The sequence below is a fragment of the Apostichopus japonicus genome, chromosome 18, assembly GCF_037975245.1.
Source record: "Apostichopus japonicus isolate 1M-3 chromosome 18, ASM3797524v1, whole genome shotgun sequence".
Classification (NCBI taxonomy): Eukaryota; Metazoa; Echinodermata; class Holothuroidea; order Aspidochirotida; family Stichopodidae; genus Apostichopus; species Apostichopus japonicus.
This window is the reverse complement of record NC_092578.1, coordinates 9,235,321-9,250,030: the sequence shown is the minus strand read 5'-3', so window position 1 is coordinate 9,250,030 and position 14,710 is coordinate 9,235,321. Positions and strand designations below refer to the sequence as shown.

Below are 14,710 nucleotides of genomic sequence, written 5' to 3'. Positions count from 1 at the left end.
GTTTAACACCATAGGGAATTACAGCATATGGCGATTCATAGTGGTTACATCTGATCACACATTCTGTATTTATTAGGGCACTTTCATAATTTCCTTAATGAATCCCGGGGCACTAGTTCACCTTCCGAACACCCTCTTGTTATGCCTGGCTATCTCAAAGATTGTTTACCACTCCCTGCCTTCGGTGAATGACTGACTGATCTACTGGCCAGAAACCAATATGAATCATTCTACATATAAAAGAGAAACTAACAGCCGAAGGATGGATATTAGAAGAGTTATCGCCCGTCCGAATCATCTTGCCAATATCTATTCTGTCAACTAAACATTTAAACATCAAATTGAAGTGTGTTGCTAACGTAAGTTACTAAACACTGCAAAAGCAATTGAAGTAACTTCTTTCAAAGACAAAAACAAGTCAGGCCAAGGAAACACCAAAATTAAAACTGCAAAATATCCCTTACCTAATCCAAAAGTAGCACTCACACCACTAAACTTGAAGCAGGCAGTCAGTTCCACACACGCGTGCATTTCACCTCTCAAATCGCATCCCTTTTCTCCGGGGTCCAAAGATTGAGGATTGATTTCCAGCCACGCTGTTATATCAGCAATCGGCTTGGCCCTGTTATGAGTAATACAACATGGAAATAGTAAATCTCTATCAGTTTCTTAGTGAATTCGAATACCTACTATGAGTTACTACACGTTATTAATAACACACACATTCGTCTCAGATTCAGCTCGTTTGGCTAGAAAAGATGGAGAGACAACTAGCATATAACGTTTACTAAAATTTATGAGGAGAGCATAACATGAAGATACTTGAGCCCGAGTTTACTTTTGAATTAGGTTGCCTTGAGATCCGCTTTAACTCATATCAATGCGTCCATGTGCTGTTCCAACAGTTGAGGTTAAGAAGTAATTTGTAATTAGTGTGTATGTAACTAATTGAAACAAATACTTGTGACTTACACTTCTACGATAGGGCGTAACATTACTGGAAAGGGAAAGCTAACTAATCATTAAATATTTTTCAATTGTAAGCACATCGTTCTATCATATTAATATTTACAGCTAATCTGATGTTGATTTTAAAGTTAATCATATGTCAGATATGTTTAACAAATTGTTAACAAATGATTTGTAAAAAGATGAACTGAAGAGTTTAGTTTTAGGATATAGATATGATAGATAAATTCCTTTCTAAAAACTGTTGGTATCAAAGTATTTTCTAAAGTATGTTATCATTTGCAAATGATTAAGATCAATCTTTTTGTGATTGAAAGCAACATGAATGTTTTCTATTTTTTTTTGCTAAACTGTGTAAGACTGTTGAAGCCTGAGATCTGTAACTAACGATACAGATTTTAACGAATGTGCTATCAAATTAATAATGTGATCCCACAAACTCATATAGTAACATATAAACTACATACTCAATGTGTGTTACGTGTGAAATGATTATGATATCAAAGGAACCATTCTAGTATCAGCTTGTAACTCAGTGCAGCTCGTAAGTCTTTTCTAACTTTTCTCTCCTTCACAGTGGAGTGGTTGTGGAGGAGGTGGGTGTTTGAGGCTACTAATGACTCCATTTAACACAATTCAACACAATCTCAGTTCTGAGATTACCAGATCAACTGCCAGATCTACTATAAAATCGTTCACATTTATTTATAACTATGTCTTTGTAACTGACCATGAAATATTAAATGGATTTTCCGGTGGCACAAATTATGCTTATAAAACAATATTTTACGAAAATATATCTGATATACGGTATAAGACAAAATATTTGAGATAAGCATTAACATTCATAAGTGCCTGGGTTCTCATGGGTGTTACTAAAAAGTGAGTCATGGAACACCTAGTATCATAAACATTTGTATACCTTCACGCCTCATGCCAAAGATCTCTAAGGAAACTAGATGCACATCTCATTAAATACTTACAAACATTGAAATGTAAGCATACTAACTTAAAGAGAAAAGCAGTGTCACTTTCATAAGCTCCAACTGTAACATCTGGATACAAGTTACCATCCATATCCACGCCACCATGGACAGAAATGCCTAGCGTTTTCACCAGAGGATCAAGGGATGCCCCTGATACACGCTGACGAAAAATAGAATTGGCAGTTAATCAACTGGGATTAGGAGTTACCTTCTGTATTACCCCTGTACTTGGAGAGTCGATAAGTTATAGACAGTATCGCGATTTGTCGCTGAAAAAATTACTTAAATATTGTTTTTAATCTGATATCAGTCAATACCAGCATTGGGCTGCAAAACGTGTCTTCATTGTCTACTTGAGATGCTAATACATATATTTGTACACAAACTATGTATCTTTCAAGTGATGCATGTCTACATTTACAAAATGCATAACAATAGTTAGATCCATCAGGATCCCATATTATTTGCAAATATAGTTTGGGAATGGTTCTAAATTCTTTCTAATTACAGTGAAAACAAACATGTAGGATTATCCCTGTACATGAATTCCCTTTCACTTATTATTTATATGTGCAAAACTTGTTTGTTTGTAGAAATGATTATCTGGAGCTGGTGATTTCAAACCACCAAACAGAAACGTCAGTGGAAGTATGCAATACCTTCTCTCAGTTTACACGGAAGGCACAACAACTGAATGGTCATATGCAAATTGAACATTGCAGGATCTTCCAGACAGAAGTTGTTAGAACTATCCCGGGAGGAATAAACAAAGGCTTTCACTGACAACTCAACACAACTCAGCCATATGGTTAACAAAGGCGTAAAAATTAAAGATAATGTTCATATATTCCCGATAGACGTATATGAAGCTGCTGATCGTATATTTTATATTGCTGTTCAAAGAATTATGCCTACCTGTGAAAAGTTTGGGTCTACACCTTTTTTTGCGCCAAGATAGATGTAGATGGCACCAGCACCATCATCCTCATAAGGAGCACCGATAACCACATCTGTAAATTTAAATAAACTAAATATAGAAATGGTATGACACTAGTATTTGGTGCTTATGTTATAAACGGTGAATTAGTGCTTACTAAAATGTTTAATAGACTGTTGTGGAACACTGCTATCACTCCATGAAATATTGCTACACCTCTTTTGCTTTTTGAGAAATGACCCTTTAAACAGCTGATGTTTATCGATTGAAGTGACTGGACTATATAGTCAAATACTTTGACCACAGGGAATGCAGACACCGTACACCCTGTCTTGGTCTCGGATTCCCCGTTCTTGTTCTCGAACACATATGAACCGTTCTTGGTCTCAGTCTCTGGTAGTAGTTTCGGATATGAATAGTCGACAATCATTTGTTCTGACCCGTGCTACTTACTGTATAGGCTTTACACAGGATCTATGTTGTGAAATCGTAGCATCTACTCATAAATATAATTTCAAACATTATATATTGATTACGGTAACTTTAAATAAAGCATGAGTGCGAGTACTCAGTGATAATCTATGAATACTTCTACTTCATGGAAATCCCAATGCGAGCAATTACAAAGAGTACTCGATTTCTAAACAAGTACCGATATCTTCTTTGACTATCGAAGTAGTGTAATATACAGTGTCTATCGTATTTGCCGGACTGAATGACCGGAACTGGACTCGGATTTTGATGTTACGGTCTCGGCTCGGACTTGGATCCTAAGGTCTCGGTCTTGGCCATGGTTTAAACACCAAGGATTCGGTTGTGAATTCGATCTAGAATGTTGTTGACTCGAATACAGCGCAGTTACCAAAGTATCGTAGTATACGTAGTATGTTATGAGTGTTATCAGTGGTTAACGCCGGTGCCTTTCAATCATAAGGTCCCGAGCTCGAGTCAATCCAAGATTAATGTATGTCGTCCAGTTACAGAGTTGTTGACAATTGACAATTCATAATCATGGACGTTAAATATGAATCCAAGAGACTGACCTCGGTCAGCTTGCGGCTTTGATAAGCCAATGATGGCTTCGTCGCGGATCTAAAATACATACATATATATATATATATATATATATATATATATATATATATATATATATATATATATATATATATATATATATATATATATATATATGTATATATATACATCCTAAATCAAGGCAGAAGACATGCTCACCGATGAAGCTGTCATTGTTTATATCTCCACAACCACTGATGGCGCTTCCAAACCTTGCTCCAACAGCATTCATACCTTGTAATTCTTGAACCAGCATGAGTGGGTTGGTCTGAAAAGCAAGTAACAAGGCAAATACATAACTGTTACATAGTTTATGCTAAGGCGTACACATATGGCCTAACAACATAACGGGACCACCGAGCTCTGATGATACATTTTTGATCTAGAGAAGTCACTAGGAATTCAACATCAACGAAACATACTCTGTTCTCTGTTATACAGCTGTGGTTGTGCTCATTGACTGTTTTTGTGTTCCTAGCTTTCTTAACTATAATTGAAGTTGCATAATGGTATTCTGTATAAGAACAAATACTAGCACAGTTAAACACGTTGGGGGAAAGTTTGAAGCGAACACGTAGTATTAATAACTGTGGTTGGGCCTCAAAAAGCTTAATGCTCTTTAGAAAACGGTGTAGCTTTGTAAAGTTAAAATCGGTACTAGACATGGCACTATATTTTGTGTTGTCGATGGTGTTGTAGACCAGTCACTTTCTTTATTATATCCAGCTCATTATTAAATGTGAATGAGGTGATTTCGGGAGCGGATAGGACGGATGCACAAAAGCAAAGATTAAATATTTAACCTCGTACTGCGTTTAGACCTGTTTCCTACTACATCCACCAATGGCTTATTTAAGCTATTGTTACGGGCAAAATGGAGGTAAAACATGCATTCCCTGATGTCGTTTCTCGTTTCCAGAAATGTCTCTTATATAAATATACACACACACCCACATATATATATATATATATATATATATATATATATATATATATATACATGTATATATATATATATGTATAGATATATATATATATATATATATATATATATATACATATATATAAACATACACTCCCTTTCGGAAATTTGAGACATAACTGGTATGACAAGCAATTGGTGAGCCTGGGCAACTGTTAAGCAGCTTTGCATCCTTTCAACGTACCAGTGAACCTGTGTTGTGATAAACGTAAACCTTCCCTTCATCTTGATTGTTCGAGTAGAAAGGAGCACCGATTAGTAAATCTGTTAGGCCATCTTGATCCAAGTCGACTGAAACCATGGCACTCCCAAAATAAGTGTAAGCCTGTTAGGAAAACAAGGGAAACGCAAAGTGATTATGACACGTATGATTACGAAAATCTAGAATATCAGTTTAATGGTCATCAATTCAATTTTTTCAATGCATCATCGAGGCCACAATAGAACTATAAAACATGAAACGTGACTGTGTATTCAATATATATTTCAGGCGAAGCTAATAGCAGTATAATGTACTGACTGAGATCTTCACGAGATCTTGACTGAGATCTTCACGACAAGAAATAATTTCATTTTCTTGAACTTTATGCACCCTTCTGCCCCCACTCCAACCTCATTATTCTTTAATACTGAACACAATGTGTTAGTCAGATTAAAAACGTAAATGAGTACGGTACATGGTCATTTCGTGATACAAATGGAGATACAAGGGATAGTGGACAAAGAACTTTGGAGCAGGATGAACATAGCGAGTGTGCCACACCGGTTACGTTCACGAAAGATAGAAAGCAAATATTAAAAGTAATTACTAACTTTTTCTCCAAAGATCTCTTGGTATACGGTTTTATTTGCAATATCATAAATCGTAACCTTCCCAGTGTCTTTGGCTCGAGGTGCCCCAGCCACACCCTGCACTTCATCATTTAAGCCAACAAAGTGTCCAGACGCAACTGCATAACCTAAGTTGTAAATGAAGCAGGTATTACATATATGTATCAAATAACATAAGGACAGCACATCTTACTAGAGAACTAAAATCATACTGACCATTACAACTGTTAACATGCTCACTTCAAAACCCTTTACGTTTCATTCAAACACTTGCAGTGTATGTAGTTCAATTTGTCAGGTAAAGCGTTTATTTAAAGAAAGTGAAATAAGCTGGAAAAGGTTAACTGAGAATATCAAAACTAGTCGGCACTTAATGTCACTTAAACAAATTCCCGGCTTCTATAAAACCATCCCCTACATATGTTCTATGCATATCTGAGTATGTGTATGCAGATAAGGGCGTACGAGATAGCAATTAGATAGATATTCACTGGAGCTATTTTGTAAGGATGGCTATTACTCTATGGTAAATTTGCAAAATCCCCAACGAGCCTGCTAAAAATGTTCAAATGGCAATACAAGACAGAATTAACGCAAATGAAACCATTATGTGTGCGTTCGTGTGCATTAATATGTGTATACGAGCAATGTAGAGTAAATGCCTCAGCCTCAGTTAACGTTACCACATAGCATTTGGTAAATCGGATTTAAACAATTATTGCTTTCCAGTGTAAATAATATAAATAGTGGGGGGCCGTGGATGTGTAATTATCTCTTTTCATTTCAAATTGATGCCAAAGTTTCGTTTCAGTACCAATTTGTAGGTAAGACTCTGTAGAACAATATATTTTCGAGTGTCAAGCACTCACATCAAAATTTGGGGCTGGGGGGGTGGGGGTGCCCGACCCCTCACCGCGGCCTATGTGAAATATGAAAACTATTGTAACTTTTGATTGGAATATCCGATCTGAACATTTGAGGTATGTATAGATACAGGATCAAGAGTATCAGATTGTCTTTTAGGCATATTGCCCGTAGAAGCAATAATTTTGCCAGTATAGGTGCATAACCCAAAAAATAGACCAAGGGTCACAGGTCCAATAAGCTGAAACAAATAATTGCTTTATAATAACCTGACAATTATACTTGTACCCAATGATATAGTGAGGTTTTCATCTATCTTTTAACTGTTCTACAATATGGTGGTGAGTGGCTGCTGGATAATTTGACCATATAGACCTATACATTCTAGTATTGGAAATTGTTCTGGTACAGCTACTTCTCGCATTTGCACTTGCACAGACGAGTGCACCTCAACTTTGTACTCATGCATGTGCACCGGGAGCAGGTTCTTGTGCAAGTGCACTTCACAGCCAGGTGAAACACATCCCTGGCGAGGGGCAGCGAGATCCAAATGGGAAGCAGCTTGCCATCTTCTTCTTTCCATCCATGATTAATCGGGTTGTTGACCGGCATCATGGACCTTTGGGCTGTTGTCCATATACTCGCTTGGAAGACACTCCTTTCGAGGTGTTGATCCAAAGCATCACTTGTTGGAGGAATTCTCTCCACGTCTCTGGTCTTCTGTGAGAACAACCTCATTCGGACGAGGTCAACGGCACTTTCCTCGTTTGACTCATTGGAGTACAGTCTACAGACAAAGTTCCTTGTCACTTCTTTCAGCTTTGGCGATGCTTGGAATGGAGTATCGACGATAGTTGCGAATTCCTCCATGAGGGTTGGTACTTTCTGCATTATCTTGCAGCAATATCGCTTACCCTTAAACTAAAAGGAAGACGTGCTGTCTGATCCAGTGAATGCGTGGAAGAGGGCCATTGCTTTGCAAGTTGTCGTGCCCAGGCTTGTAGCGATTGTATTCAGGGAGATCATTCCTGTTGTCTTTCCCGCTTTGAAGGAGATCCAGATTTCTGCGGCCGGATTCATAGCCATGATGCGATGGAAATTACTCAGAAGAATTACGACAACATCTATGTCTCCAGTATGAACCATCCCAAGTGAAGATGTTTGGAGGGCGTGGAGAAGAACTAGGACACGAGTGTCAGCTTCCTTGTGGTTGCATTGATCCATCGGTAGACTGTTTCCAATATGGTGAACTTGATCACCTGCAGACATTCTTGTCATCTGGGAACTGTCCTTCTGTTATCGTCTTTGACAGGAATGAGAACAATTCCTTCTTGTTATCAGCGTTCGCCAGAAACTTCTGCCAATTTCCGGGGATTTTGGCAGTACCATTTACGCGTTGTCGGGTGCCTGTTCCTCGTTTTTCCCTTGTGCCTCCTTTGATTGTCAGTGCCCGATACTGGTCCCAGACAATGTCTACTCCTGTCGATCGTTTCAAGTCGTGGCGAACTCTTGGGCAGAATACCTTGTCGAAATATGTATCAAAGGTCTTGCCTTGGAAAGTTGTACCAGGAAGGGAGTGTATCAGTACTCCACCGTCAATAACAATGAAGTCGTAAAGATCTGGCACCATCAGCTCCTCGTCGACAGAAATGGTGCTACTTGCACTGGTTTCCATGATGTATACCAGCAAATCTGATTCTGTACAAGAGTTGAGAGACCCTTCGGATGACAACGCAGGTGGATATGGGGAAGATTCGTGACGAAAAAAACTCCTCCAAATCACCCCCCCCCCCATGGCTGTCTAGCACAACAAAGGCTTGCCCATAGAGCTCTGCATGACGTTTGAAGTGCTGCATTCTCAGCTTAGTGTCTGTCTTCTTCTTTGATTTCTGCTCATGGAACAACAGTGAGTTATTCCGCTTGATCGGTGCTGTCAGAAGTGTAACATTTGAATCAAGCACACTCTCCCTGAAGTTCTTGTACTGTCCCTGAAGTTCTTGTCCCATAGATTCGGATTTATGGACAGATTCGGCAGCAGCCGATGACTCAAACACCTTGTTATTCAATGTAACCAGGTCATTACTTTCCTCCTCAAAAGGACTCCCCTTGCTCAGCAACACCTCTGTCAGATCTTTGACATGGCGTTGAAATCGGTGCTGAGATGCATGTCCTTCCTCATGATGAGGGAGTTCTTCATTATCCTCGTTGTCGTTTACTCCTCAGCGACGCGGCTGATTTCCGGGCCAGTCACGATCCAGCGTTCAAGCATGACAGGGTTCTCCGCGAGACCAATCATGCCACCAACTCATTTCACCCTTTGTTTGCTTGCTCATGTGCATGATCAATTGGTAAGGATAAAAAACGCCGATTGCTTCAAGTTATCGTCCAGTTTCTCCTCTCAAACTCTACCTGGATGCTATCTGGGAGAATTTCCAGGTCTCGGATAAAGATAGGAATCCACCTGGCATATCTCTGGTGATCGAAAGCAAAGAACAGAGGCACAAGCTTCCGCAGGGTAGTAACTATGAGTTCAAACTTCCGTTCCCGATGTGCCCGAATGAACATAAATATGATCTGTTGGTACTTGTGTACGAGTAGCCAGAATTTGTATGTTGGGCTATCTTGAGAAGCTACCATGACCCAATCCTCAAAGGTAATCTTGATTCCACTGTCGAGTACCACAACTGTCGAGTACCACAACAGTAACTTGATTGGCATATCTTGTTCTCATTACATTGGACGCTTTCAAATATGATGTGGCTGCTGCTTCTGGGAGGGGGGGGGGGGGTGGGAAGGGGTTTCTTTTAAGGATTTTGACCTTTCCCCCCCCTATGAAGCCAATTTAATTTGATTATATATTGGTTCATAGGCATACTTAAAAGGTATATGGAGTATATGGTCTAATATTCTTTTGAGTTTTGAGCTTTTTCCAGGAAAAATTGTAATTTCACGATTTTCGATGGCGGCCATTTTGGATAACGGGCAAAAAAAAAATCTGAGTGCTTGACACTCGAACCAAAATTGTTTTATAGACCCTGACCTTCAAATTAGTAGTGAAAACGAAACTTTTGCATCAAGTTGAAATGACTGAGTGTCGGGGCCCCCATTAAAAATTGCCTGACAAAATACTTTGAGAAGAATGTTGTCACAGTTTGATAAACTTCAATCTTTAATTATCTTTATAAAGCTATTTTGCTGTGACCCATTAAATTACCCTGCAATTTAACTTTCATTCTTATATATTGTATAGACAGGGAAGTTTTACCTGTTAACTGCTAACCGAATTCTCAACTACTTTCACATGACAAGTCTTCTTCACAGTTTGTTTGCGTGCAGGGTACTTTAAAGAAGGAAATGTTGTTATAACCTACCTACTCATTTATACTTAGGGGTTTGATGTGTTCATCCACTTGAATTCTGTGACATTTACTGATTTAATCTTTGTTACTTTTTATTTTATACCTAAGGTTTCTATTTATAAATTATTTTGAAGATTATACCGACATAGACTGAGCTGAAAAAAATAAACAAAAAACCCGAAAAAGAAAACGTTTAGTGGTTACAATGCCTAAATAAATTCATGTGTGGTAGGCCATGCATGTTAAAATTCATGAACTTGTGTACACCAAAATGAATATGATTATCTATTGAAAACTGCTGAAACATATACAAGAAGGTACCAGCAATCAGTTATCATATTGACAAAGTCTATTTAGTGACATAGTATTAAAACAGATATATACATAAATATTAATGAGGACAAATGTTATGATCTCATAAGCATGTTTCTAACACTTACATTGTATTATCCAAGAATATGTATAAAGCTTATTAGACATACTATTTTAGAGATAGTTGATGAAGAATTTCAAGTTCACTAATTCATATTCATGATATGCACAAAGAACAACACGGTTGATTGTATGAATGTAGTCTGACAAACCTTAGTTGCTTAGGATGGAAACCATGGAACATTTGGTTCTTGTCTTGTGTTTAAAGTCATGTCTTGCAATTTGATAAATATAAATTACATAAAGTTGGAGACGTAATGAAAATGTGCTCATTATGTTCCAACATCAAATGACTTATGCACCACATTTTACGTTGGGCCTTGCCCAATCACTAATATTAATGTGAAAAGAACACTTGAGATAAGGGCATATCTACTCAGCATGAGGCATATATCCCTCAAGTAACCAATGAAAAGGATGCAAAGGAATGCAAAGGATGCAAACTTGTAAGCAACTTCGTGTAGATTTGTTTCAAAGATGAACACTAGATACTGAATTATAGCACGTATATGTAGATCTCTGTAGTAATAATCAAGTCCTCTTGGCATCACTTCGAAGTTTGTAAACTTTCATCAAAACATCTTTATTCGAAAATGAATATCTTTGAAGTAAAATCTGATATGAGATATATTATCAGTAAAGCTAAATATTTGTTGCTGGCACGTGAAAGAAATAAAAAGAAAGAAAGAGAAAGCAATGTTTTGTTTTCAAGTATAGAGTATGGTTGTTTCTTAATGTTGATTAAGTAGTAGTACCTGTGACTTTCTTTAGTAATTGTAATAAGCTTATCATTAAGTTAGCTAATCAAGAGGTTGCTTGATTCATAAAGTCTAGATTTGTTTTCTCACAGAACACGATTTATAGACACATATGACTATTACTTTCGTTTTGTTCTACAGCGATTGACACATCTACTCGACCAGCCTTTAAATGTATGTAACTTGGGCATGAAATAGACAAATACAACTGTGATGTATCATCTTGTCTTGATATAAGCATTTACTTTTGTTCTAAAATTATATATAATCACCATTGTATTCGGTTTCATAATCAGATTTGTCGGTGAACAAGCTTGGTTCCGGGTAACTAAAATTATTATGATCATCAACCACAACGGTACCTGAAACAACAACAAAAATTTACTTTTGAAGATGTTAGATCAAGTGTCGCATCGATTGACCAATCATCAATCGTCTGCCCGGTCGATTTCATCAGGGCCTCTACATAATATGCAAGTTATCAGTGGATTCGGGAACCAAGTCGGGACCCAGGGAAAATATGCCACAGTTTCCCCTTCATCTTTGCCTAAGTATGTCTCGAAAACGAAAAATTCATCCCATACTTTGCAGCCCACCTCATCCCCCCTCCCCGCCCCGTCAGGACTGTACGTTATGATATACTGCAGGATTTGTGACATTCCGTACAACAGGAGCATAGAAAGCTTAGGGTTACATTTTACATACCTGTGCCGTTGAAAGCTCCAGGTGCACCATACAGAGCCGTTTCATTTATGTTTGTGAAAGCGTTGTCTAGGCCAGCCTGACACCAAGATAGCCATCTTGTGTTTCCACGCCACTGATCAGAATCTAACAACAGTTACGCAAAAAAACTTGTAAAACTGCATTGTATATTCTTAAGTTTCTAAACGTATTTCATCTTTCTTGCACCTTAAGCAAAAGGCATTTATCAAAGTTCTGGCTCCCTTTTTCTTCATAAGAGCAGCGTATAAGGACAGAAATTCTAACAAATAAATATCCGACTATCCACGTTCTCAAACATTTACAGGAAATGTTCCTGTTTGTGATGATATACATGAAAATATATTTCCCATCTTATGGAAAGAAAGTTAAAATGTGATAATAAAGCAAACTGTAAGGAACACAATATTTATTTGCGCAGGAAATGTTTATATTAATACAGGAAGATATATAATGCAGAGTGGATAGTTCTGATCACAGGAAGGGATGCAGGCTTACAGCTTGATACAAAGAAGGGCGAAGAGTGTTCGTCTGTTGAAGATTATGACTTCGTTTCACGTCTACATAATTTTGTAATTCATATCTTCAGAAGTATATGGATATGCAAAGAAATGCCATGCTTAACAAGAGAACAAGTGAGATATATATTTATCGAGCAAAAGACGGATGTTCTTCATTGGTTGGAGCAGAAAAGAACATTGCGGTCAACATTTGATAAACATGTTTTCACCACCTCCGCTCAATATTGACAAATTAGGCAAACAATGATAGATCGCCATCTAATATGAAATCGTGAATCGTAGAAGTCTAATTGGCGTTGATAGCTGACGAGACATCAAACTAACGAAATAACTACTGTTCAAAGCTACGGTAATACTATATATCCTAACTTATTTCATTATTTTATGGTAATGCTACGTATCCTATGTTATTTCTGTATTTTTCAGATCATCTATAATCGTTCTACAGAATTTTACAAACCCTACGTAGAAAACTGAACCTGCTAATATTCACAATGCCTTGGCATTTCTCACGTCATAACAATACAACAAACGTAAAGTTATTGAAGGAATATTTTCATTGGGTTGGGAATGTACCAGCTTAGTTGTGTAGCCGCTTTTATAGCCGCACATAAATAACAAACTTATATGCACATCAGTTACTTTGAACTTATCCCACCAGAGACCTGGTCGACACGAGTTTCAAAATTCCAATAAATATGTCTAGTTTTGCAACATTTCTCTTTATTACAAAGAAAAGCTCTATTAAATATATCTGTAGTAAAACTAACCATCCAAGCATGGAAATTTCTTTCCAAAAACGTCGTCTTGATAATTTGTTATCTTGAATTTGTAGCAGACGCCAATTGGATAACTATCATTCCTAGTGAAGTCAGTTTCCCTTCCCACAAAATAGTTATTGGCATATCGATGGCCACATGCCTGTGGGGTGAGATAATAAAAAGTTTGTAATGTATATATGGTAGCCTCAGAAAGCCAACCAATTTTAGAATTAGGTTCACAGGTCTTCTTTTCATTGGCCATTAACGTCGTAAATGTTTAAAACTATATATAGAATCTCCATAGCTCTACTTAAAACATCATTGTACAGATCGGCAGTAGTAGTCACTGCAACCACATCTTACTTTCATTGTCTGCATCCCATTTACACAGACTACATATGGCCTTCGACGAAGGTGTAGTCTTTCAGTCAGTAATCCGATGTTAAATTGGAGATATGCTCATGGTACATAGGTGCACAATAATTATACATTCAAGAGAAAGGTTATACTTAGGAGATTTCGGACGAAGTATTAGTATATTGTTTCTAATAAATAACTACTCATTTTTTTCCAGTTCCTTCTCTAATAAGACAGCCTTTCAAACCAGCTCAGTCAACAGAAGCCTTATATCTGCCACGTTACTTCATACTCACTGAGATCAAACCATCTTCTTTGTCTTCTGCGGAGAGTGACACACCCAACCATTGGTTATCTTTGGCATCTATTCGTTCAGGGGAAATTTCGTTCCCTGAAAAAACAAAGACAAAATATTTTAAATGTGCTATCAAATGTTTTGAAATCACTTCTAAACAATGAGTGGCAGAATATATGAGCCGTGTGATAAAGAAAACTGCTCTTAAGGTGACTTAAGGCGCTTAAGGTAACGTAACCCAAAATCATTTTTTGCCAACTTCATAGTCATTTGAGACGTTGCCCATGTGGCCGGGCTTGGGTGAACAGAGCAAGGATTTGACAAAGATATATAACCTTGGCATTATATTTATTTTGTTTTTTTGACGTGAGGAGTGAGTAAAAGTGTAGAAAGGGCGACGCATTACGTGTTCTCCATTACTTTAAGACGTAGTCATACAAACAACCAACTGCAACGGTTTTTACAACTGCGACTTTGTTTCATATCCCTAAACGTTGAAGTATTATAAATAATCATAGATTAATTTTAACTATGCAGTTCATTGAACCTCGACTCTCGGAGCTCAATGGTTCCGAGGGTTGTTTCCAGCAATTTTAGCCAACGGATGACAACTGCAAGTCATGCTTCCATTGCCAGGAATGTCAAACACTGTGCGACGGCATATATGCTCTGATACAATATAATGGCTAAGTCGGGATAACAAATTGTAAAATAGGCACCATAGTATATGATCAAAGAAGTGACTCATTCAGAAACGATTAAGTTAAAGCGTAATACATATCTATAAATAAGTACCATTGTCATGGCCATTACATTACTTTAGGAGGAGCAGCCAGAAGCCAAGACTGGATCGACTTTGATTAG

At 37.6% G+C, this 14,710-nt stretch overlaps 1 protein-coding gene across 7 annotated transcripts in view; it reads right to left on the bottom strand.

Moving 5' to 3' along the window:
* LOC139958900 (integrin alpha-9-like) overlaps positions 1-14,710 on the bottom strand; it is a 49,300-nt gene that overhangs the window by 25,527 nt on the left and 9,063 nt on the right. For 4 of the 7 annotated variants that reach the window (XM_071956330.1, XM_071956329.1, XM_071956332.1 and 1 more), the window contains 10 exons: positions 13,848-13,942; positions 13,204-13,354; positions 11,898-12,020; positions 11,465-11,554; positions 5,762-5,907; positions 5,133-5,273; positions 4,126-4,234; positions 2,871-2,965; positions 1,979-2,115; positions 465-622 (listed from right to left, as the gene is read on the bottom strand). In XM_071956330.1, coding sequence (XP_071812431.1) covers positions 465-622; positions 1,979-2,115; positions 2,871-2,965; positions 4,126-4,234; positions 5,133-5,273; positions 5,762-5,907; positions 11,465-11,554; positions 11,898-12,020; positions 13,204-13,354; positions 13,848-13,942 — 1,245 coding nt within the window. The remainder of the gene's footprint in view (positions 1-464; positions 623-1,978; positions 2,116-2,870; positions 2,966-4,125; positions 4,235-5,132; positions 5,274-5,761; positions 5,908-11,464; positions 11,555-11,897; positions 12,021-13,203; positions 13,355-13,847; positions 13,943-14,710) is intronic. The other 3 variants (XM_071956334.1, XM_071956331.1, XM_071956335.1) reach the window with 3 other exon arrangements.